Raw genomic sequence first — 25,764 nt, 5'->3', positions numbered from 1 at the left:
GTGCATAGTAGAGGTATAATGAATGTTTGCTGAGTGGATGAACTGAAGTAATGCAGAAAAATGGATCACCTGTAAAAGAAAAAAGGGGGGGGGGCTCTCATTTTGGGTTTTTTTAAGGTATAATGAGGCTTTTCAAGAATATAAAATATTAAAATATATTTTTTATTTTTTGCAGAATATTTACACTAACTTATTGGTAAATAGTATTTTCTTACTATAGTACTCTTCTCCAATATACCTTTATATTCATAATTTAGATAATTTCTAAAAATTTATCTTTGAATCTTACTCAATGTTATTAAAGATATGAATAGAATTCATGTTTTCATCCATACAAAAAAATATTTATTGAGCATTTGCTATTTGCAAGTAGGTATTTAAAGCAGGGACACTCTTTGGTATGCCACTTGTTCCAAAGGATAGATAAAATTATAGAACTTTTTTTTAATATATTTTTTGATTTTTTTACAGAGAGGAAGAGAGAGGGATAGAGAGCTGGAAACATCAACAAGAGAGAATCACCAATCAGCTGCCTCCCACACACCCCCCAATGGGGATGTGCCCACAGCCAAGGCACATGCCCTTGACTGGAATGGAACTAGGGACCTTTCAGTCCCCAGGCTGATGCTCCATCCACTGAGCCAAACCGGCTTCAGCAAAATTATAGAACTTTTAAAACAAAGGGCAAATATACAAATTCCTACTGCTAATACTGAGCTGACTCTGCCACTCTTTCACACACACACACACACACACACACACACACACACACTTTTGTCTTGTGTGCTATGCTGGTTATGCATTCTATTTGAAAGGGAATTACAGCAATAGGACAATTAATAAGCAATTGTTAACATGAAACACAATCTCTGTGAACATTTCCATTCCTGGGGCCTTATCTAAAACTTCACTTAACTCTCATAAGGAATGCTACTGAGCCAGTATAATCCTTTAAGATTATCCTGGTAAAATGACCTCATCTAATTTATGTTGCCCAGAATTTAGGGGTGATGGGGTGTGTCATGCCTATGAGGGGATAGAATGAGTTTTTGATTAGATATAATAGGATGAATGAGAAGAAAGACACTGGTAATGTCAAATTTTAAAAGAATAATTAGATTTGAAGATGGTGTCGTAGGTAAATGCCTATACTCGTCACCTCCCACAACCACATCAAAATTACAACTAAAATACAGAATAACCATCATCCAGCATCACTGGCAAGCTGGCTGAATGAAAGTCCTACAACTAGAGAAGTAAAGAATTAAGCACACTGAGACTGGTACGAGGTAGAGAGGCGCAGAATGAGCTGGTAGTCTGGCACCCATGTGTGCTGCTTTCTTAATTGGTAGAGAGACTGTCTCTGCAGAGGCTGCCCATAAAGTGCAAAGTCCCAGCCTCCTACCAGAGTCCCAGAGCTGGGAAAATAAGTCTCCGTAACTGTGGGCTGTAAAGACCAGTGCAGATTGGGACAGAGTGACGCAGCTGTTCCTCTTAAAAGGCCAGCACCGTGAACTGATCATACAAGGTCCCACTTCCTCTGAGCTCCAGCACCAGGTCAAAGCCCCAGTGAACACAGACACACAGGAGGAGAAATTAGATTGTCTGGCATTAGGGCAGGAATTCAGGGGAGATTTTCTCCCAGACACAGGTTCTCTAAAGGACAACTGTAAACCTACTTTTGCACCCCTGTATATACAAAATCCTAAAGACTCCACAAAAAAACTGTTAGAACTAATCAACAAAGTCAGTAAAGTTGCAGGATACAAAACCAACAACATAAATCAGTTGTGTTTCTATACATTAAAAATGAAATACCTGGGGGAAAAAAGATAATATTCATAATAGCATTAAAAAAATAAATATATAGTTAGGGATAAATTTAACCAAGGAGGTGAAACATCTGTTCAGTGAAAACTATAAGATTTTGGTGAAAGATATTGAAGGCACAAACAAATGGAACACTTTGTGTTCATGGATTATAAGAATTACTAAAAGCTGCATATTACCCAATGCCATCTATAGATTCAATGCAATCCCTAGCAAAATCCCAATAGCATTTTCACAGAAATAGAAAAAATATATATCCTTAAAAGATAAATTATTTTGTCTTAATGAACCATCAAATTCGCATCCGGAGGACTGCAAAAGAAAGGCAAAAGCAAATTCGGGTCAAATCACTGGAATCTGAGATCAATAGGTCTGTGTGGGCAAAATGAAAATGGATCTGAGTAGTTGACTATCTATGAAACCAACATTTTTAAAATAGTCTAGAGCAGTGTGCACAAACTATGGAGCATAAGCGTGACCTAGCGAGTTTAGTAGTCTGGTTCTGTAGGTGAAGGCGAGGCTTTTTAGGCACTCTATTTTTCAGATAAGAAATATAAAGATCAAGGTAGTATTTATATAAGGAGAACTTGGATTCAAACAAGTCCATTTGACTTTAAAATTCCTGTTGTCTATAATGCCACTCCAAGTTACAACTATAGGTTTTGAAAAAATTAGTGCAATTCTTTAATGGGTGGAGTATGAGTAAATTGGTCAGGATGATAAGAGTGACTATGACAATAAAGATACTTTAAATATTTAGAAAAGAGGCTCAAAGCTAAGAAAGAGTAGGATTATAAGGCTAACAAACATCTTCAAGGCGGGAATAGATTTATTTCTGCAACACAGAATGGATGATTATAGTAAAAAATGTAACATGACAATGTCTCATTTATTTGGGGGCAATCTATTTCCACTCTACAGGTTCATTATTTTTTTTATTTCATTCCCCATCAAATTCATATTCTTGACTACCTCATTCTTTCTCCAAATTAAGACTTTGTTTCTCATTATTAATTATTTGATAGCAGAGACTGATGGCTAGAACTGTTGTGAAACTGTAAGCAACCAAAATATCTGAGCTTTAAAAAGCATAGATAGTTAAAATAAAAATTCTGGCAAAGGAACATGAAAATAAAACCAGAAATAATTGCCTGGCAGGTGTTTCTCAATAGTTGAGTGTCAATCTATGAACCAGAAGGTCACAGTTCAATTCCTGACCAGGGAACATGTCAGGGTTATGGGCTCCATCCCTATTGTAGGGCATGGAGGAGGCAATCAATGATTCTCTCTCAGCATTGATGTTTCTATCTCTCTCTCTCTCCCCCTCTCTTTTGCACTCTTAAATCAATAAAAATATTTACAAAAACAGAAAAATTTAAAAATTTAAGCCTGAAATATTTTACGAAGCAGGCTACATAATACCTTTTCCATTTACTGTTATGGACTTCGTATCACAGAGAGCCCTAATTCTCCTGCTCTTAAATGCTAAATGAATTCCAATATTCAGTAGTCAAGTCCCAAACGATCTCGTGATGAAATGTGTTGGAAGCATGAGGGATTTCAATAATTTTTCCTGGGTTACCGTTAGAATCAATTTGCTCTTCAAGGTGAAAACATTTCCCTGAATTCAGGGATAAGTGATTATTGCCACTGACATGCTCCTCTAAGCTCAGGCTCTAGACTGATTCCCTTTGGCATTGGGCAGCAAAATGGGATTCTTTTATAAGACCAGGCTGTCCAAGGCCTTTACTCCAAAAGAGAATCAAGAATTCTCAAATGTGTACCTTGAAATAGAATTACAAATGAGATGCTTTATGGCAAATGAACAAGGTAAATGTAGCATGCAGCTGAGTGTTTTCAAAATTTAACTTCACCATTATCTGGAAAGTGAGGTGAGAATAATGTTGAATTATAATTAAGCTTTCAATAAAAATTTTAAAAAAATTAAAAAATTAAAAACATTATAATTATCGATAGCTCTTGCCAAGCCAGTGTGGCTCAGTGGCTGAGGCCCAACCTATGAATCAGAGGTCATAGTTCAATTCCTGGTCAGGGCACATGCCTGGAATGTGGGCTCTATTCCCAGAAGGGTGTGAGCAGGAGGCAGCCAAACAATGACTATCATCATTGATGTTTCTGTCTCTCTCCCTCTCCCTTCCTCTCTGAAACCAATAAAAATGTAATTTTTTTTTAATTAGCTCCTGAGCATAAAGTAGAATTTGTCAGGGACATCATAATAGCTGAGCTCTTCTGTGAGGAAGATTATTTTCAAATCAGAGATTTTAGAGAGATCAGAGAGAATGAAAATATCAAAACAAAAACTGGTGACATATCTGTAAAGTAGATAAAATAATAACTTCCCAAACTTCAAAAATAATTCAAATACTTAAAAGTTTAAACACTTTTAGAAAGGGAATTTACTGCCTTTGGATAACTTACAGAATGCTCATAATAATGAGAAGCATTTTAGTGTGAAACACAGTTTAAGAACATGCAAACAGTAATACTGTACATCAGCTGGACACATCATAATCAGCAAGAATCACTAGTAATGGGGGAAAATCAGGGTTCTAGCTTAATACCGTTTCTTAGGATTAACTGGGGGGGAAAAACAACCTGGTTCAAAATAGCCAACCTCAACTTGTACTAAAAGAATAACAGATAAATTTTAAAAAATATTTATCACAAAATATTGAAGAATTTGAAAATTAATAATGTGAGACGTATGTTCCTATATCCTCACAGTAGATTCCCATTATATATGTTACCAGGAATCAAACATAGTGTTTGTAATATAAGATTTCCTTGTTATTACTGAAAGAATTGTTTTGCTACCTAAGAAAGATATAACTTGACCTGTTCTCCTGAGATTAGAATTACTCCATTTTAGAACTCGTCCTATAGGTCTGCACCTAAATTCAGGTACCAAACAGACTTTTTGATGTCCATGGCCTAGCTTTCTTATTCAACAAATGTTTATTAAACTTGCGAGTGAGGAACTATGCTAAAGATACCCAGAGAGAGAGAGATCAACATATCTTTTGACATCAAGAGTCTTACCATAAAACCAAAAACAAAACTTTATGCATAAAAAATACAGGACACACTATGAAAATATGCAATGGTTTTTAAATAAAATGTAATAATATTTTATCCCAATTGTTGGATCTAAATAGGAAGATCAGCCCTAATTGGTTTGGCTCAGTGGATAGAGCGTCAGCCTGCGAACTCAAGGGTCCCAGGTTCGATTCCAGTCAAAGGCATGTACCTTAGTTATGGGCACATGCCCAGTAGGGAGTGTGCAGGAGGCAGCTGATCGATGTTTCTCTCTCATTGATGTTTTTTACTCTATCCCTCTCCCTTCCTCTCTGTAAAAAAAAAAAAAATAAATTATGTGGTTTTTAAAAAAATAAATAAATAAATAAATAGCAAGACCAGCCTGACCAGTGTGGCTCAGTGGCTGAGTATAAACCTATAACCAGGAGGTCACAGTTTGATTTCCAGTCGGGGCACATGCCCAAGTTGCTGGCTCAATCCCCAGTAGTGGGGGTGCAGGAAGCAGCCAATCAGTGATTCTCTCCCATTATTGATATTTCTCTCTTTCTCTCTCTCCCTCTCCCTTCTTCTCTAAAACCAATACATACATATATATATATATATATATATATATATATATATATATATATATATATGTGTGTGTGTGTGTGTGTGTGTGTGTGTGTGTATATACAGAGAGAGACAGAGAGAGAGAGAGAGAGAGAGAGAGAGAGAGAGAGAGAGAGAGAGAGAGAGAGAGAGAGAGATTAAAAAGGGTTTGTAAAGAATGGTTTCCAAGAGTAGAGACAATAGGGAAAAGAATTACCTATCGATTAAACTCTGTGAACCATTGCAGGACCTTTAGTCCTATCTACAATGTCCACAGAGACATCTGGTCCATGACAAAAGATCCTTGATATTTAATCCTGTCCAAAACGTCCACACTCAGAAGACCTTTCTGCATGAACAACTCCCCTATTAAATCTCTCCCATCTTATATTTATACCACTGAATTTTTAGGAACCCAAATTCAGGATTTTGTTATAACTCCCACTGAATTCTGTGTTTTTACTTTGAACCAAGAATCTCAGTTTATTGAGATATTTTTCCATGTAAGTTCAGTTATTTGCCATGTTTGCAATTCCTCCCTAACATCCGGCAAACCTGATTAGAATAGATGATTGTCTTTTACAAAGTAAAATATTTACTAAGACCAATCCAAGAACAGAGTATTTAGCATTTCACTCGAGAAATCCTTTCCATGTAGACACTGAGTGATTATTGCAAGTCCACCTGTGTAACTTCCAATCTCATTCTCTTAACTGCTAGACTAAATTCTTCCCTAAGAAAGATGGTTGAGACTCCAGGCTTAATGGGAAAAACCTGTCCTTAGACTTTGTAATTCATCTCCAAATAATTAAACGTGTGTTTCCATGAAAATTGTGTACTTACAGCAATGGTTTATATGTACCTTTACATGCAGTGTTTATCTTTTTATGCATTTATTCATTCAATGAATTTCCATGAGGGACCACGACATGCAAGGCACTGTGTAGGCAGATGTGATTACAGAGATCAGTCAAAAATAGATTCTACCATCAAGGAGTCTGTAAGAAGTAATATAAAAATGTTTATAACTACAAGGGAAAGCAGAACAAAGACATGTGTCATGAAAGTAAAATCAATTGTATTATAAGTTCAAAAGAATGACTTCTTTTTTATCTCAAGGATCCTTTTAGAGACACTACAGATACAAAAAGTTTTTTCTCAGGTGAGAGGAGGGACAAGAATTTTACCATTCAGATTCTGGATTTTTTCCCTTGCACGTACATAGACAAGGTTAAAGGTATTTGTTTTAAAATATTAACATAGGTCATCAGAATCTACACATTCTCTAAGTTGTGGAAAAATCTGTCAGGACAATCCAAAACTGGGCTTAGTACATTGCAGCCTTGAGCCACCACTTCCAAAAAAATGTGTGCAACTATATAAGACATGAATTATTGAAGTTAGAATGTTCTCTGAACACTATCTTTCCAATAAGACAGTAGTTACCATGGCTTAAGACTTGGCTCCGCTATTTAAAAAAACAAAAACAAAAAGACTCATATATCCTAAAGACTCAGTTTTAACCCTGTAAGAAGAACCTCCTGCTTATGTTACAGCAAATCCATTTCCCAAAGTGTTCTGAATCTTATGGGAATTGGATGGGAAAGCTATAGCAGTCTTTCACAATTCTGAAATCGATGCACACTCTTGATTTTAAGCTCTAGAAATTGTGTTGAGTAGGTTTGAAAGTAAACTTTGTTTCAGAGACACCATTTGAATTTTAGGTATTTGATTCTACTAATCTTTAAGACTTGAATTCTGGTACCAAATTAAGTATATTTTTCGATAGAGACTCCCTACTCCCAGCCCCCCAACTCCCTCAAGCAGTTTATCGAAGCTTGGTATAAAAACTAAGACCATGAAATCTTAAAATAGTCAAGTAAAAGACCTCACACTTCTGAAGGTTTACATGTAATTTAAGATTTCTGCATTGAAAAGGGAAGTGAAATAACAGAAAAGAGGTGTGCTGGCTGAGTAAAATTGCACAAAACCTACAATTGCACAACCATTTTCAAACAACAAGTCTTAGATGCTGCTTGTTTCTAGGTTTTTCCCCCTTCAGGAGAAAAAAATATATATAATGCAATATAATACTTTTCATCACTGAAGCTTCCTGTTTATTTCTTAGAGACATAGGTTGATGAGACAATAATGCTTTTTCTATTTTAAGTCTTTTTTAAAACTTACCTTTTTTGAATTACAGATGTCCCCTTTGTTTTTGTTTGTTTTCCCATTGATGCCCTCCACCCTGCGCCCCTCCCAGTTTTCACCACACTTTTGTTTCTATTTTAAATCTTTAAAATGTGATTTCCTGAAATCTATATTCTGAAACCTGCTCTAATGATCTTTATGTTATCATCAAATTTCTCTATGTCATGGTGTGTTCACGTTTAAAAGTTGTGCACAGCATTTATACACACAGAGGGGAAAACTGAATATATGAGTTGGGGAAATAAGAGAATATAAATTTTTTCAGATTATTTTATATTCTTTCCAAATCCTAACTACATATGTCGAAAAAAGTGAAGATATTTATATTTCTTCGAAATTTACATTCTAGATTATATAATGTTCTAATTCAATTTAGAAAATGGCTCCACATGCATATTATAAAAGCTTTTAAAAGAGACTAACTTTTGAATTAAAATTTATGCAAGAGAAAATGTAATTATAACTTGAGCTGGTTTTCAAATTAAATGCAAAATTTTAATCAAATACATTCAACAACAATAAGACTTTATTTTTTAATTCACTTATATTACTAAAGCTGTTCAAACTACAACCTTAAGGCTAATCTTATATTTTAATAAAACCAAACACCTCCAATTCAAAAATAAAGTTCTTACATAACTGACTTTGTATTTTAAATTACTGAATTAGAGTGCCCTCTATTGGAAGAAAAAGGCAATAAAAGCTAAACAGGACTATGAATAGCTAAAATAGTCCCAAAATTCAAGTCACATCATTAATAAATACATTTATTAATAATATGAATGCTACACAACACATTTCCTTACATTTAAATTCCTTCTAAGTTACTTTTGGATTTGTCATAGTACAATGAAAAGTAGTATGTTTCAGATCATCTAAAATTAAATTTTAACTGAACCTAAATGCCTGTCCTTCAGACAGTAATGTAAGTAATAAACCAATAAAAATGTCCACATTTAACATTCTGACATAATAGAAATAATTTTAATTTGGACTATAACTGAAGGATAGTTGGAATTTGCTTGGTGAGAACTTTAAAATGTTCCTAATTCAAGATATTTTTAGAGCTCTTACCTAGGTTGGAGAAATAGGCTGGATTCTAGAAAATCTATATGATTTAGGCCAATTCTAAGAGTCTATAATTGTGTGTTGTTATCAAGACCTCCGCTCAAACTCAGCACCTCAGGCCTGAATTACCTCAGCAGGGACTTGGCAAACTCAGCACCTCTAGCCCAAGAATGTGCATGTTAGAAGAAACTTTTTAAAAGAACAATGCTTAGAGCCACCGAAAATATTCTGCTTTAGTTGATCTGACATGGTATCTGAAGGCCTCTGTATTTCTTGAAGCTTCAACAGATAAGTCTACTTTATAACCACGGCTGACATTCCTTGTTTGAGCTTCTCCCCAGAACATCTGGCATTCAGTAACCATTTCCATCTTCCCAAAATCTCACCTACAGGAGAGAACTCTCCTTTTCAAGTATTTATTCTCCTCAGCATCAATATTAAATGTCTGACTAGCTTTCCAAATATAATTATCTATCCCTAGCAAAATGTTGTCTGGTAAGGGGTATGGCTCCAGCCCAGACTGTCTGTGTTCAAATCCTGGCTCTGGTATTTACCATGTATGCTTGGGAAGATCATAAAAGTTCTCTATGCCTCTGTTTTCTCATCTGTGAAATGGGAAGAAATAAGTCTACCTATCTCATAGGATTATTGTGAGGATTAAACCAGTTAATATAAATAAAGTGCTCCCTAAGTGTAAGGTACAATATAATATTAATATAACTCATGCAAATTTGTTTCCCATTACTTTTTCAAATCAACTCTCGCGGTAAACCACTCTCCTTAAATTGGATGCTATGTCTCTCCTCTATACTATCTCTGCAGGCTAGAATCCTCTCCCATTCATTCATTCATTCATTCATTCTAATACAAGTACATGGCACATCTCCTCTTCCACCAGGACCCAGTTTAGTTTCTCCCTGCCTCCATGAAGTCTTCAATGAATGCCAATAAATCGTCACTAACCTCTTCCTTCTTAAAAAAAAAAAAAAAAAAATCCTTTGGCCGCAGAATAGTTTATTATGAGAAATATAAGACACTGGCTCTGAGTTTGAATCCTGAATCTGCCACTTGCGGAGTCATTTACCAAGTCTATAACTCACTTATTAGGACTACTATGAGGATCAAAGTGACTGAAATCATAGAAAGCATTAGAATAGCAAACAGCAAGCACCTAATAAATGTAGCTCTTACATAGATGTTGTTTTATATGTTAGCATTGCCTGCACACTGTGACTAGAGACTCCTTGCAAAAAGTATTTTTAATTCCTTAAAGTTAAGAACTGTCTCTCATTATTGCTATTATAAATTCTATAGCTCACAATGTGTAGATGACCTATAGATTATCTATAAGTACTTGGTTAAATTGATGCATAATTTGAGAGTATAATTCATAAAAACACTCTGGAAAAACATTTTTTGATGAGTGGAAACAAATATTCAACAAATCAGGAAATGAACCCAAATAAAACACAGGCTGCAGACAAGGGTAAATAATTTGATTACATTTTCAACATTCAATAACAAGTTCTATCACATTTATCTTCTGAAAGGCCACTTCCAATGATGTCTTACTTGCCCAAAATCCTTTAGATTTTCCTCATTCCCTAAGAAATAAATATCAAAATTCTCAGCATGACATTCAAAATCATGGCCTGGCCTCTACCTATTGTTATATATTTATCCCCCATTTCCCCCATCTCTCCCCTATTACAAACTCTATTATCCCAAATAAACAGAACTCCTTCTTCTTACTCATCTGTTCCTTTTTCTTTTCTGCCTCATGTAAACTTTAATATTGAAAATGGTAATATTTTCAAGGAATAAAATATAAAGGTTTGTCACAGAAACAAAGAGCGATTGCTTATGTGAAAGTATGAACTTGAATTTGAAAAACTTGATTTCAATTTATGAGCATTAATTTTTCTCATGCTACTATCACAATATAGTCTTTGGCTTACATCGGAGGGGGGGGGGGGGGATGGCCATCATTTCCTCAAATTATGTCACCCCAGCAACGCCATATGTGCCTGCCATCACTATCTGAAAGCTACAAATCTAAATGAGCACAGTCTCCAAAGAGAGTGTGCAGACCCCAGGGGGCCCAAGATTGCCCACCAAGTAAAAGGATAAATCAGAGCTTCTATTGACCCTTACTCTTTATCCTCCTCCCTTGAGTTTCTTTTGTAGTATATTATACATAATTTACATCATATATTCTTAGAATACTAGTAGATATAGATAATTTACTAGAGGCCTGGTGCATGAAAATTCATGCACTGGAGGGTGTGTCCCTCAGCCCAGCATGCCCCCCCTCACAGTCTGGAAGCCCTTAGGGGTGGGAGGCAACCCAGTGATCAGAAGAAGGAGACCTCTGCTGCTGCCATGCTGCCACTGCCGGCAGCGCAAGTCTCAGTCAGCCCTGGTTACCTGAGCCTTGGGCAGCCCTGGGAGGCTGGACAGCCACCATCCGAGGCTTGCCTGCATCTCGGGCTGGCCCTGGGTGGCTGGGGGGCTGAGGGGATTAGGGGACCCTAGAAGCAGGTGCACAGAGCAGTCGGGCCCACCTGGGGGCGGGCCCAGCCTTGCCGCCGCTTGTGGGTGTGGGTGTCGCCATCTTTGAGGGAAAGGCAGTCAATTAGAATATTCCCTTTTTATTGGCGGTGGGCGCCACCATCTTTGTGGCAGCGTGAGAGTCAATTAGCATATTTCCTCTTTATTACATAGGATAAATAAATATATTTGGGATGTTTCCTCAGAAACTGTTTACTACTATGGTACTTACAATAAGAAAAGTTTAATAAATGAACTGGCCTAAAAAATGAGGGCTTTCCAAAAGTCTGTGGATTTAAACATACAGGGTCAGAAACAACAAATTTATAGAAATCTTTAGAAACAGATATAAAAACCTAAACACTATGGATTGTTTATGCAGAAAAAATTTCTAACCAATTTCAAGGAAATATTGAACTGTAATTGCTTTGTAATTTGGAGACAGCATATACCTTTTTATTATTTTTAAACAGGGAATTTTCTCCTGACATTAAAGTTATTATTATATCATTACTATTTCATTAATATAAATTCTTTTCTTTTGGTAAAACCAAGTATTTACTCCTGCGCATATACTATATCATTAATCAACATCATATTCTACATAAAAACCTTCTATTGGAGCAAACAGTGTGATGTTTTACTAAAGACAGTGCAGCAAACAAACAAAAACAAAAGCAGGCCTATGTGGTAAGACCAGCTGTGACCTTCCAGACTAACAGCTACTACCTGGGAAAGCGTCACAGCTCACAGTGACTAACTAAATGAAGTAAATAGCCTCATACCAGCCACGATACTTGGCCATTTATTTTTGTCTTCATAAATCATATGGCACACCTTTAACACAATCCACTCTATTGACTTTAGAAGAAAATGTTTCTAAAACAAGTTAAGTTATAAAAGTATCATCATAATATATTTCCTTTAATTCCAGTGCATCCTATAAATCCTTCCTCTATAAGATACAAGATAGATATCCAAATCTTAATTTTAAACTGCTTGATTCTATAGTTTTTCTTGCTATTGTGCCAATACAAAAACCCAAACAAGCAAGCATCTATAACTCATGATTCAGATTCTGAGCTTGTAGGTTACAGGCAAAGCCCTCAGGATTATAAAAAACATGGAGGTCGAACTTCCCACCATGTCTCTGTCCTACAATGACATGTGGAGTGACCATACACACGGAGCTCTGTCTTCTTCAGATGGAGTTAGCCACAGTTCACAGACAACATGGGGAGGGAAGACAAAAGGAAACCAGTATCATCACACCCAGTAAAACTAAAAGAACATAATCAAAAAAAACTATGCAACTACAAACATCTAACAGTAACGAGATCATCACAAACTACAAGTGATTTATCTAAGCATCCCTTCCCATCCCCATGCAGTGAGAATAAAACACCAACGAACACGAGGGAAAAGTAATAGGTAGCCTGAGATTTGACACTGGCTGAGTCAGCAGATAAGAGAATGCACAAAGCCCATGCCTCTTCGGTGCACTCTGCACTGGTAAAGACAGACGAACTGTCTTCTTGCCCATCCCCTTTCCCATTACTTACTACACTCTGGCTTCCATTTTTCCCAAGTTCTTCCTCCGAAATCTTGCTCAAATTATCTAAGTAGTGGTCTGATATTGTGTGGCACAAGTCTTCAAAAGAATAATCCTTTTCTTGACAGAGTTTTATTTCATCCAGGAGTTTTGATAATTCTCCAGTCACAGTTTCACCTGTTAAGGGGATAGTAAATTTTTTCAAAGCTTCAAAAAAGGCCACTGATAAAACTTAATGTCAAATAATAGAAATATGACTTGTGATGGTAATAGAACTCAAAATATGGCAAACAAGATCAAGTACTCAAATTATTCTGCTAAAAACAAGATACTAAACTATAAATAGTACAAGAATATTTAAACACAATGAGAAATACCAATTTTGCCTATAATTATTATTTTTCCAAATTGAAATAAGTATTGAAGGTTTACATATACATGGTACATATCTGGAATTATGATTCCTAAACCTTCATTTACTATAGCATTTAATTTTCCACACTCTTTTATCAGCATTACAATTCACTGACAGAATTCATTCAACAACCCATTAGTAAATTTAAAATTATACTAGATCCCACTTCCTAGGTTTAATAAAAAATTAACAGTAGAATGTATTAAAACAAGTAATTAATAAATTAAAATTATGATATGTGGCATTAAGGGAAGACTCGGAAGAAACAGGTAAATAATATGCAGCACCTGTCAAAACATGCATATTTGAAGGTTGCATGCAAATAATATTAATTTTTCTAAACATTTTAAAAATGGCACTTTATACTGATAATTTATTCTGGAAACAAATCCAGTAGTTACAATCCAGACATCAGTATTTTTTATTCTGCATTAAAAATGCATTTTAGGAAAAAATAACCTACAATGAAATATCCACTCCATGTAAACTTCATGGCAGCAGGAATTGCTCTCTACCTTGCTCACCTCTGTACCTCAGGGCAGTGAGTAGGGCCTGACAAATAGTAGGAGCTCAATAAATGCTGGCTGAATAAATGGATAAAATATAGAGGAATAAGGTAGAACTTATTAGACTTGAAATTTTCCCAAGGCTTAGCCATTTTGTATATTGATAGATAGGACAAAGTTGTAACTAAAAGTCCAGTATATCATTTCAAGGATTTATAATTAGCTACTCACTTTTGGACTTTGGAGAAGGAGACTCAAGAGGAGATGAGAGGTGTGTTTCCTGTGTCGTACATTCTTGTACATGTGCTTCCAGGACTGCTGGTCTTCCCGTGCCTTCTAAATATTCTGTGTATAAGTTTTAAATTACATATTTAAATTCATTTATTTTAAAATCTTTAACTAAACTTTATGCTTTACCACTGGTGACCATTTTTCATGTCTTTCCTCATATCCTAAATACACCCTAAGTTTTTATAAGAACTTCATAAAGAAAAAAGAAAAGAAAAAAAAAACCTTCACGGTGAGCTATTAACTTAAAGCTCTTAATGAAAACAAAAAAGTTATTTTTGGAAGAGACTTATGAACCCTTTTTCTGAAGACTAAGCTTAATCCATTCTTTCCTTAAAAATGACTTCACCTCCCTTAGCCACTTTGGCTCAATGGATAGAGCATCAGCCATTGGACTGAAAGGTCCCAGGTTCAATTCTGGTCAAGGGCACATTCTGGTTGCAGGCTTGATCCCCAGTAGGAAGCGTACAGCAGGCAGCTAATCAATTATTCTCTATCATCATTGATGTTTCTCTCTCTCCCTCTCTCTTCCTCTTTCTTCCTCTCTGAAAACAATAATAAATTTTTAAAAAATAATTTCACCTGTTGAAAACACAATAACATTTATGGTTTCCGTAAATGTATTCTGCCTAAAGATTTAAACTCTGAGAGATGCTTTGAATAGACTTGATTCCTAAGCAGAAATGTCAAATTCATTTGGATACAACAACCAGTCAAATCACCTAAATGAATGAAGAGGGATAAGTTTATGATAATATGGTATTGTCACCTAGAAAGATAAGCATGCCTGCATATTAAACTTTATTCCTACAAAGAAATAATGTTCTTTCTCATTATTCTCAGAGCAATGTCCCACACTCAGACTCTCTCTCATTTTTTAACTTTGATGAAGTTAGTAACAGCAGCTAAAATGAAAATTTTGCTTACTATGTTTCCAGCAATGTTCTAAGTATTTAATATAAATTAACTCAATCCTCACAAAACAACAACACAGGCACTATTACAATATTAGTTTTAAAGATGACAACTAAAGGAAAAGAACTTTAACTTGGCCTCATTCATACAGCTGAGTGGCAGAGCCAAAAAGACACAGGACAAGAAAACATCTCACTTTTGAACATAAAGAAAACGGCACCTCAATGTGAGAAAATATCCACAAACAGTCAGCACCGGTGTCATGGAAGAGCAGAGAGCATACAGACCATGAGTAGCTAGAGAGGAGGTACACCACCTAAAGTTAGGCAATGAAGGAAAAAGAAAGCCTGCATATTTTGACAATTTTTTTAAATATATTTTATTGATTTTTTACAGAGAGAGGAAGAGGGATAGCGAGTTAGAAACATCGATGAGAGAGAAACATCGATCAGCTGCCTCCTGTACACGCCCCACTGGGGATGTGCCTGCAACCAAGGTACATGCCCTTGACCAGAATCAAAACCTGGGACCCCTGAGTCTGCAGGCCAACGCTCTATCCACTGAGCCAAACTGGTTAGACGAGCTTGCATTTAAAAAAAAAAAAAAAAAAAAAAAAAGCAAAACAAAAACAAAAAAAAACTCTGGAGTTTTAACTAAAATCCAAGATTTTTAAATATTGAAAGCTAATTCAATTTTTTTAATGGCAATAGTGTGACCTAAAATATGTGATCTACAAAATGTATCTGCTATCTCCCCCAAGCAGGCAGCGCCCAGTGGTTAGAATTCAATGAATAGATCCCTCCCTATGGGAATTTTTTACTTGCATTTCTTGATTCAGAAGAAACCTTTTTTTAAAAAATCCAGTTAAGAAAGTGTGTGCTCTCCTGCCAGCCACTGATGTCCTCACATCATCCAAATAGTTCTTACCTCAGGGCAATTCTACTAGGCACATTCTACTAGGAAAAGAAAGCAACTTATAGGCTTCTGTGCTTAAAAGTTTTGACTCATGCAGTAATTATGAAAACTGAATTTCTCCTGGGATACAAATAGTAATTTTATCTACTATCAATTGGCTTTATTGCTATAACAAACTTTTTCATACGATTTAAGATGCATCAGTGAGCCCAGCCGGTGTGGCTCAGTGGTTGAGTGTCGACCTATGAACCAGGAGGTCGACACGGTTCAATTCTCAGTCAGGGCATATGCCTGGGTTGTGGGCTCAATCCCCGGTGTGGAGTGTGCAGAAGGCAGTCAATCAATGATTCTCTCTCATCATTGATGTTTCTATCTCTCCCCTTCTCACTCTCTGGGAGGGAAAAAAAATGCACCAGTGACTTGAAATACAGGAATATAAAGAATATAGAACGTATTCACATTCTAAAGTTTTCCAATAATTTTAAAAATTCCAAGGTGTCCCATGTTCCCTATCACAAACTGTCATACCTAATGAATCATGATCATTTAAAAGAACACAGTTATTCCTCTATAAGGACATTTTCATTTAAGTTGAACTAATGCAGCATCTTATAAAAAATGTCTGTAATTCTGTCATGCTCCCTTTTTAGTGTATATTTATTTTGCTTTTTCCAAAAACACACTATGCACAAGCCTCAGTTGTTGGGTTGTTTGTGTTTTGTGTTGTTGTTTTTTTAATCTCAGAGTAAAAAATCCAACATGAAATACAAATCACCTAGAGGAGAAAGACTTATAAAAATGCTGCGTACTACTTTTATGTTTCAGCTTTGATTCGACTCGATTTTAATTTGATTTGATATGAAGTGCCACTCTTGTACTCTTCTCTGATTTATCTCTATAAGCACTTGACTTAAAATTAACTTCTTTATTGACAAGAAAATGGTAGGGGCCTGAACTTCCGTGAGAGGTTTTGGAAATTTGGAGAGAAGAGAGCATAATGACCTCCTGGAGTGTATCTCTTCTTCTTACCCCGCTTTGGCCCTTGTTGACCCTACATTTCTCCTGCTCACTTGGTTGTAATTCACTTATCTCCCTGCAGGACAAAGCTGTTTTCAGCCCCCCAACTGATAATCAAATGAAACCTGTCCAGCCTCCCGTCTCAATTGCATTTGCAGCCAATCCGTAACAATTACAGGGGCTAATCGCAGCTGAATAGTGCCTGAGCTGACTGGAATGGAGAGAACAAACCTCTGGGTTTTTAAGGGAACATGCTACATGCCAGGCCTAGCAGCAAGCAGAAAGGGAGAGCGTTTAAATCTAAATTCTTTTAATGCTTTTTTTTATTGGCTTCAGAGAGAGAATCACTGATCCCCTGCCTCCTGCACACCCCTCACTGGGGATCTAGCATGTGCCCTCCTGGTTCACAAGTTGATGCTCAACCACCCAGCCACACTGGCTGGTCTAAATCTAAATTTTTCAGAGAAGTTTTCAATCAAACGGGGACGTGTGTAATCCTGAAAAACAAAAAAGCAGCACCTAAACGGTTGTCAAACCTTCAGTATACCTAGTGACTGCAACTAACTACAAAAGTATTTAAATGGCCTTTATAAAAAACAGAGCTGGCAAGACGGAACTATTGGCACTGCTGGATTAGGGAGAAAATAATCTACATACAATTTACCGTTGTTAACCCAGCATTTGCGTACCAACTCCACCACTCCGATTAGAATATACGAGTTTGAGCAAGTCCCTTAGACTCTCAGAACTTCGCAACAATGGCATCTGACTTACTACCCTCACAGATTAAAGAAATAAGACAAAATAACAAAAATCCCTGAAAACTCTTTTAAGGGTTACTCACATGCAATATAATACTTAATTATCATCATTGTATAACCTTCTACCTTCCAGTTCATCACTACGTATTTAATATCTGTGTTTAAGAGAGACTAATATCAAGTGCATGCAAAAAGACCTCAGCTTTTCTTAAAATACTGAGTAGTTGAAAAACCAAAATAAAACATTACAAAGAATTTTTTTAGTTTAAAATTCTACTAGAAAAAAATGCAAAGAAAAAGTTCATTCAAAGGTAAATATGAACTCAAACCCCAAGGGAAAACTAGGACGGTTTTAATTGAATCTTAACTTTAAGGCACACTCATCCATCATTCAATGCTGTTTACCTTGTAAGAGGGTTGCAATCTGGAGAGATTTCTGAGATGGATGTTCTTTCAGAATGTCTAAGACAGTTCTCCCTAAACTGTCCTTTATATTGGCATCAATGCCTGAAAGAAAAAAGAAAACCCCACTAGATATACAACATTGGAGTGACCAGAAGGAACTGTTAATGTATAACTGCTCTAATTTCAAACATATACACACTAAGCACATTTAAAAAGTCATTTTTTTAAATTAAGTCCCATGTGCACACATACACATGTTAAGATTTTAATAAAACAGAAGGTGGGCATCTACTGCTACCAAATATTAGGAATAATCTTAATAATGAATTAACTCCTTAAGAATTTTTTTTAGGATGATAGCTATTTTAAATCGTAAACTAAATGGGACAAGCTGAAAATATTCATTCAGAATGTGAATTCCTAAAGTATAACGGTCATGTGATTTATTGTATATAGTCTGTGTGTCATAAAAATATTTTTAAATTATACTGAAGTACCATTTGAATAATATAACAGTCATAAGTACTTGAATAGTCATGAAAGTTGAAAGAGTATGATTATTTAGAACTCTTGTCCAAATACCAAAGTCAAATATTTCATAAATTTTCACCAATGTCAGCAACACTCATCCTCTGCATGGTGAGCAAACTTACTGAAGTGCATAATTAAAAACTGTTGGAATTATTTTAATTCTGAAAATGCATACTGCCCTGAAGAACTTAATGTAGCAAATAGCTTTCGCCACCCTAAAAATGTTTATAATAAAAATGTTTATAATAAATTTCCAAACATCTGGAGACAGAGACACTTTTCAGTATCTGGCCTCAAATGTTCATCACAGTAAGAGTACATATTGTTTTTATTATTTTTTTCAGTTGTGTAGGGATGTGTGACTAGCACACATTTAATTAAATGCGCCTCAACACATTTAATATATCACTGTGTTACATGTCAAGTTCAAGATACATGAAATTTTAACTTTGTATAAACACAACCAAAATGCCATAGTGTGCCAATGTTTTACACTTTTTTTTTTTACAGAGGAAAATAAAAGCATGAAATATCCCATAACACAAAAGGCTCATCAACTGTTTCCAAGTATGAATTGGTACTCATGCCTTTTGATCCTGAAAAAAAATAATCTCTCCTCTGTTTCAATTTTATTTCATTTTAATCACAATATGCCCACGAAGACAAATAAACCTACTTTTTCTTTCAAAGCATTCCCTCTAAAAGGTCCCCTTTAAATCACTGCAGCTGACAAACAGCAGCAACTCAGTTGGTGAAAAAAAAACAGAAGGAGAACTTGCCTTAAGGACAGAGAACTGGAACTGCTGTTTACCACAGTTCGCAATATGAAGAGAGAGGGAAATATTCTGTTCTTTAATAAACAAAGCAATTGTCATAAGGTCTCAGGATGCTTCCTCTTGTGGAAGGCAGATATTTCCTTTTCCTTTCAGAAGGTGCTCTAGTACATTTTACTGTGACTTAAATGTACATCATTCTAATTTCTAAGAGCTTTTTACTAAAACATCTACTAAGTGAAAAAAAAGGTACACATTTATACCAATTTTAAACACTGAGGCTCAATTCTGCATGATATGAATATAAAACTGCAAAATGGAGGGAAAATAAGAAGGGCATTATGTAAAAAATAAATAAGTAGTTTTCTTTTACTCCTGAAATAAAAATAGTATTTGGTAGAATAAGTTCCATGGGGATTCATGGTTGTTACCTGTTTCTAACAGAACTCTCACAACATCCACCTTTCCAAACAAAGCTGCTTCATGAAGTGCACTCCCCTTTTCTGTCTGGAAAAAAAAATATATAAGAAAAAGAAGCACAGTTGCATTAGAAATGATTACAGGTTTTTAAAAATTGTGTCATTTTATATATTCATACATATTCTCTGTAATGTCAGCACTTCTCTTTTTTCCCCCCTTTTATTATATATATTATTGATTTTAGAAAGGAAGGGAAAGGGAGAGAGAATAGAATAGGGGTAATACTGGGCATGTGCCCTGACTGGGAATCGAACCTTTGACCTTCTGGTTGATGCTCAACCACTGAGCCAAGCAGGCTGGGCTCAGCACTTTTTGAGAGAAAGGTAGTGTAAAGAAGACATTCCAATCTCACCTATTCTCCCAGGCAACATCCAGTCAGTCCCTGACACAGAGCCACTTTACTGACTTACAGCTGACCCCAGACAAATGAGAGGACCCAGCCAAGATGGAAGAACTACCCAGATAAGCTCAGACTAAACTACCAACCCCAGAATTATGAGCTAAATACACAGTTATTGTGTGAAGCCATTCAGTTCGGGCATAGTCTGTTATGCAGCAATAGCTTACTAATACACAGGGGAAAAGATCACAACCTGACAGGTAGCTTACTAATACACAGGGGAAAAGATCACAACCTGACAGGAACCAGAAGATAAGAATGCCACCACTCACGTGGGAGAAAAAAAAAAAAAAAAGAAAAAAAAAACAGAAAAGAATAAAATAGTTTTTAAAAGTTTTGGTAGCCAAAACCAGTTTGGCTCAGTGGATAGAGCTTTGGCCTGCGGACAGAAAGGTCCTAGGTTCGATTCTGTTCAAGGTCATGTACCTTAGTTGCAGGCACATCCCCAGTTGGGGGTGTGCAAGAGGCAGCTGATCGATGATTCTCTCTCATCGATGCTTCTAACTCTCTATCCCTCTTTCTTCCTCTCTGTCAAAGATCAATAAAATATATATTTTTTTAAAGTTTTGGTAACTTGGAACAGATAATGAAAGTAGGTTACCATTTCCTTGTTGAGAAACAAAATCTATCCTAGTGTTATCCATCCTTCAAAGCTCAACTCTAACCACGTCTCCAATAAACTTTTTTTTATATATATATTTTATTGATTTTTTACAGAGAGGAAGAGAGAGGGATAGAGAGTTAGAAACATCGATGAGAGAGAAACATCAACCAGCTGCCTCCCGCACACCCCCCACTGGGGATGTGCCCGCAACCAATGTACATGCCCTTGACCAGAACCGAACCTGGGACCCTTCAGTCCGCAGACAGACACTCTATCCAATGAGCCACACCGGTTTTGGCTAAACATTTTTTCTGATAGCCTTAGGTACAATGGCCTTTCCATCATTGTTATGTACATACAGCACATTGTTGTGGAAAGAGGCCTGGACTTTAATCAGGAAGTCTAAATTCACATTCTGGGTGTATCAGCTATGTGTCCTTTGGCAAGTTTCTTAAATCTTTTAATCTGATTGCTTATATCTTAACTGGAACGTAACAGCTCTCAGTCCCTCCGGACAGTTGTGGAGAACTGGATTCTAAATGTGGTGACATATTAAACACAAAGTACAGACTCAAAATGTTCAAGTGAATTTCATTTCATTCAGTCATTCATTCAACTTTGATGGATTCCTAGTGTGTGCTAATTACTAGAAGAAAAGGAAACAGTTACTAAGGATACCACACACAACTGCCATCTAAGAATAATTTTTCATTAGATAGCCCTCAAATTAGAACGAGGTTAGAGATCATGCCTTATATCTCCTCGTATTTCCCAAAAGTGTGTGACAGGGTGCCTTGAACTTAGTAGTTACAAAAATATTTGCAGCCAAAACCAGATTGGCTCAATGGATAGAGCGTCGGCTTGGGGACTAAAAGGTCCCGGGTTCGATTCCGGTCAAGGGCATGTACCTTGGTTGCGGGCATATCCCCAGTAGAGGGTGTGCAAGAGACAGCTGAAAGATGACTCTCTCTCATCGATGTTTCTAACTCTATCTCTCTTCCTTCCTCTCTGTACAAAATCAATACAATATTTTTTTTAAAAAAATATTTGCAGACAATTTGACTAAGCAAACAATGGTACGATCTCTACATATGTGTTTTTTTTTCTTTTAAAAAAATATATATTTATATGTGTAATTAAATAATATACAATATGTAATATATAAATAATTACACTAATCAAACAATGGTACGATCTCTACATATGTTTTTTCTTTTAAAATATATATATATTTATATGTGTATGTATAATTTTTTTTTCACAAAGGAAGGATAGAGAGAGAAACATCAATGATGAGAGAGAACCATTGATCGGCTGTCTCCTGCACGCCCCCTAATGGGGATACAGCCAGCAACCCAGGTATGTGCCCTTGACCAGAATCGAACTGTGGCCTCCTGGTTCCTAGGCGGATCCTCAACCACTGAGCCACGCTGGCAGGGCTCTCTATGTGACTTTTAGCATCTGCATCTCAAAGCAGCACAAGAGCAACATCCCTTGAAAAGCCCAGCGCACAGAAGCCTCACCTGACAGCTCACGTCCATGCCTGCCTCCAGCAGCACCTGGACCACCGCTTTGTGGCCGTTGCGGGCGGCCAGGTGCAGCGGCGTGTGCTTGCGCGTGTTGCAGCTCATGAGGTTGGGGTGCGCGCTGATGATCATCTTGACCACCCGCAGCCGCCCGTACAGCGCCGCCAGGTCCAGCGGCGTCTCCAGCTTGCTGTTCCTGATGGTGGGGTCCGTGAGCTCGTCCAGCAGAACGGCCACCACCTCCGAGTGTCCATACTGAGCTGCGCAGTGCAGGGCGGTTTCATTCTCGTTGTTCTGCCAACGCATAAAACGCACGTTTTCAGAAACCCAATTCCTTAACAAAATGTGAACCCCACCATCTATTGTAAAAACTCAGGTGCTTTGAAAATGCGTTTAAGATGTATCTATTTTGGTAAGTACTCCTAATAAAATTTTATATCTGATAGAAGTACGCATCATGGATGCCATCAAAAAAATATCACATTTGATTTTTATCGCTTCAATGGGGGGGGGGGGGGGGGGGAGAACAATCAACTTTTCCCTACATTATTTATTCCAGTTTCCAAGAGTGATAAATGATTTAGCCATGTTAGTCAGTGGCCCTGCTGGGCCCAGATGGTCAGTGTTTCAGTGTGATATTTGTTAATGAGGGAGATTAATAACAATTATAACACACTTTCAATAGCCTGGCTTTCCAAAGGACAAATAAATCCATCAATTCTTTTTTTTTTTTTTAAGTACACTGTTGCTGTCTCAATGGGACTTCAGATATATATATATTTAATTGATTTCCGAGAGGAAGAGAGAGGGAGAGTGAGATAGAAACATCAATGATGACAGAGAATCATTGATCAGCTGCCTCCTGCATTCTCCTATAGGGGACGGAACCTGCAAGCCAGGCATGTGCCCTGACTGGGAATCAAACTCTGACCTCCTGGTTCATGGGTCAAAGCTCAACTCCTGAGCCATACCGGCCAGGCATGGCTGCTTCTTTATATGCTTAGTTTAGGACTTCTGTTCAGCCAGTCCTCAGATGGCTCGCCAGGCTGACTGTTCGGTAACTTAGCTGTAAATGTGATGTGGTCATGGGAGGAGGGGAGCACAGCATCCACCTGGTCTGGTGTCCCCCACTAACCAGTAAATTCCTGATAATGGAAGATATACAGGGAGGTCTCCCAAATTAAGTTTCATTTCATTTTCCTTATAATTAAGAGAATGAAGACATAGGGTGCCCTAATATGAAACTAAATTGACGCCAAAACACAAAATATAGAAATGAAAAAAGAACCTCCTTGGGAAAGACTTTTTTTTTTTAATATTTAACATCACACAAAGCCAGTGTTTCTCTTTAAAACTTACCATTGCAGTCATACCCCATTTAAAATGGGCAAGTTTCAAATATAAATGAATTCTAGGTGTGTGTGTTTTCTTATTGTCATGTCATTTAAAAAGTATTTTGTTTGTAAAAATTAATCCTCTTGTTTAACCTTGGATTATTTTTCCATTTTATTTCAGGTTTTTGCTTTGGGGCATTCAAACAGTTATTCAGAATAACCACCAGATGGCTCCTACCACAAATGATCTTTTAACTTCTGGTTTTCTGAAGAACAGAACAGCATTCTCATACATTTCCTTTTAGCATGATACACTGAGCCATACCTGCCTTTTTTTAAGATCAGACTTATGTGTGTACTCTCATAAAAAAATATTCTGCATCTTTAACCTGTAAACACAGACATTTTTATTGTAGTAAGTATTACTAAGACAATTAATAAAACATTTTTCTTGATTAGTGCTTCCTATTGCATTTTGGAAGAACAAATTGTTTTCTTCCTTTTGCTGCTTATAGCTAGTGAGAGTGTGATTTTTTTACTCTTCAGTCTGAATTTCATCGAAGGCCCTGCAAAGTCTGTATCTATTTGAACAATATGCTAATTACACTTTATTAGATGTGCTTGCCCTAGAGTAACCTACTCGCATTGATATTGGACAGCTGCCAACCTGCAGCTTAATGCCATGGTTGAAATTCAATTGTTGGGACTGCATGCTGTTTTCAAATATTGTTTTACAAAATGGGAACAGTAGGGGGCATGCAGAGCTAAGATGTTTGTTATCGTACTATTTCAGAGGACTTTATTCTGCTTTCTGGAATCTGTGGTCTTATTTATTTAGAATACTGACAATGGCCTTCCTCTTTTAATATGTCTGTTTTGAGTAATGTGAATATTATGCACTTGCAAATATTATGTCTTCACCTGTGGTATCAACTGCTGTTGGTGTTTTACACAACTTACTCTAGGCATATGTATATATTTACATACATAGAAAATGTTTCACTTAATTTGTGACTAGCAACTCTATACATTGTATTTTGATTTGCAAAAGGCACTTATTGTGAAAGTGCTATGTAAATGGTAAATCACTATACAAATGATAGTTATCATCACTTCAGTAGTACTTAAAATTGTACTAAGAAAAGCTCGAATTCACATAAATGTGAATTCCATTCTATCTTTAAATATCCAAAAATTATAAAATCTATTCTTTTATAAGGCAGGCAAAAATATCATAACTACTTCCTTTAAATGGGGTTTTCTTGTTAACAAATATCTTAACAAATGCGCAAATTAAGTACCTAAGTTCTGTATAAAAATGCCAAAGAAATTTTTAAATTTCCCTTTAGGAAATTCAGAAGTGGAAAAGTGTTTGGCAGGGTAAAGACAGAAGTAATCAAATCTTTTCACATTCACTTTTTAGTCTCATTTTTAAATAATTTAAATTTTCACTTGTGTCTTTGCCTTCTCAAAACTCTAGAAAAGGTATAGCATGAGCAAACATTGGACAAGTGCACCTGTTCATTGACTCGAGAATGCGATGGCCCATGATGAATAAGAATCTTCACAATTTCCTCATCTCCCTTCCAGGCAGCCAGGTGAATAGGAAAATAACCCTTGTTGTCTGCTACGTTTGTTGATGCCTCATATTGAAGTAGTTTGAGAACTATTTCCCTAAGAAGAAAAAGAAGAAGAAGAAAAGCACACAACAGAAAAGAAAATATGCTGAACAACACGGATTTTATTAAATAGATCATCATTAAAGTATATTAAAAGCTGGGTGGCAATTTAGAAAAATAATTCAAAGTACTAAGGTATAAACTTGGGTTTAAGAATCTGCTTATTGAACATCTGGCTGTTGTACTTACCTGAAAAATGGCCACTGCCACACATACTCACACAGAGCGTTGACTAACTGATGAAACGACTTAATAGAAGTCATTTGAGAAAAATTTATCTAATGTCATTAACTGAATGAACTAAGTAAAAGAATTTAAAAAGCATACCTCTTCCCATTTAAAAAAAAAAAAAAAAGTAG

General features: G+C 36.3%; 1 protein-coding gene across 12 annotated transcripts in view; it reads right to left on the bottom strand.

The window, feature by feature from the left end:
* The window catches only part of ANKS1B (ankyrin repeat and sterile alpha motif domain containing 1B), a 757,254-nt gene that overhangs the window by 626,708 nt on the left and 104,782 nt on the right, over positions 1–25,764 (bottom strand). For all 12 annotated transcript variants that reach the window (XM_036456619.2, XM_036456625.2, XM_036456621.2 and 9 more), the window contains exons 3-8: positions 25,244–25,400; positions 22,390–22,686; positions 19,814–19,889; positions 18,079–18,180; positions 14,009–14,122; positions 12,867–13,033 (exon numbers count right to left, since the gene is read on the bottom strand). In XM_036456619.2, coding sequence (XP_036312512.1) covers positions 12,867–13,033; positions 14,009–14,122; positions 18,079–18,180; positions 19,814–19,889; positions 22,390–22,686; positions 25,244–25,400 — 913 coding nt within the window. The remainder of the gene's footprint in view (positions 1–12,866; positions 13,034–14,008; positions 14,123–18,078; positions 18,181–19,813; positions 19,890–22,389; positions 22,687–25,243; positions 25,401–25,764) is intronic.

Source organism: Pipistrellus kuhlii, unplaced genomic scaffold (assembly GCF_014108245.1).
Source record: "Pipistrellus kuhlii isolate mPipKuh1 unplaced genomic scaffold, mPipKuh1.p scaffold_m20_p_3, whole genome shotgun sequence".
Taxonomy (NCBI): domain Eukaryota; kingdom Metazoa; phylum Chordata; class Mammalia; order Chiroptera; family Vespertilionidae; genus Pipistrellus; species Pipistrellus kuhlii.
Note: the sequence above shows the minus strand (reverse complement) of the source record. Positions and strands in the feature narration are given on the sequence as shown.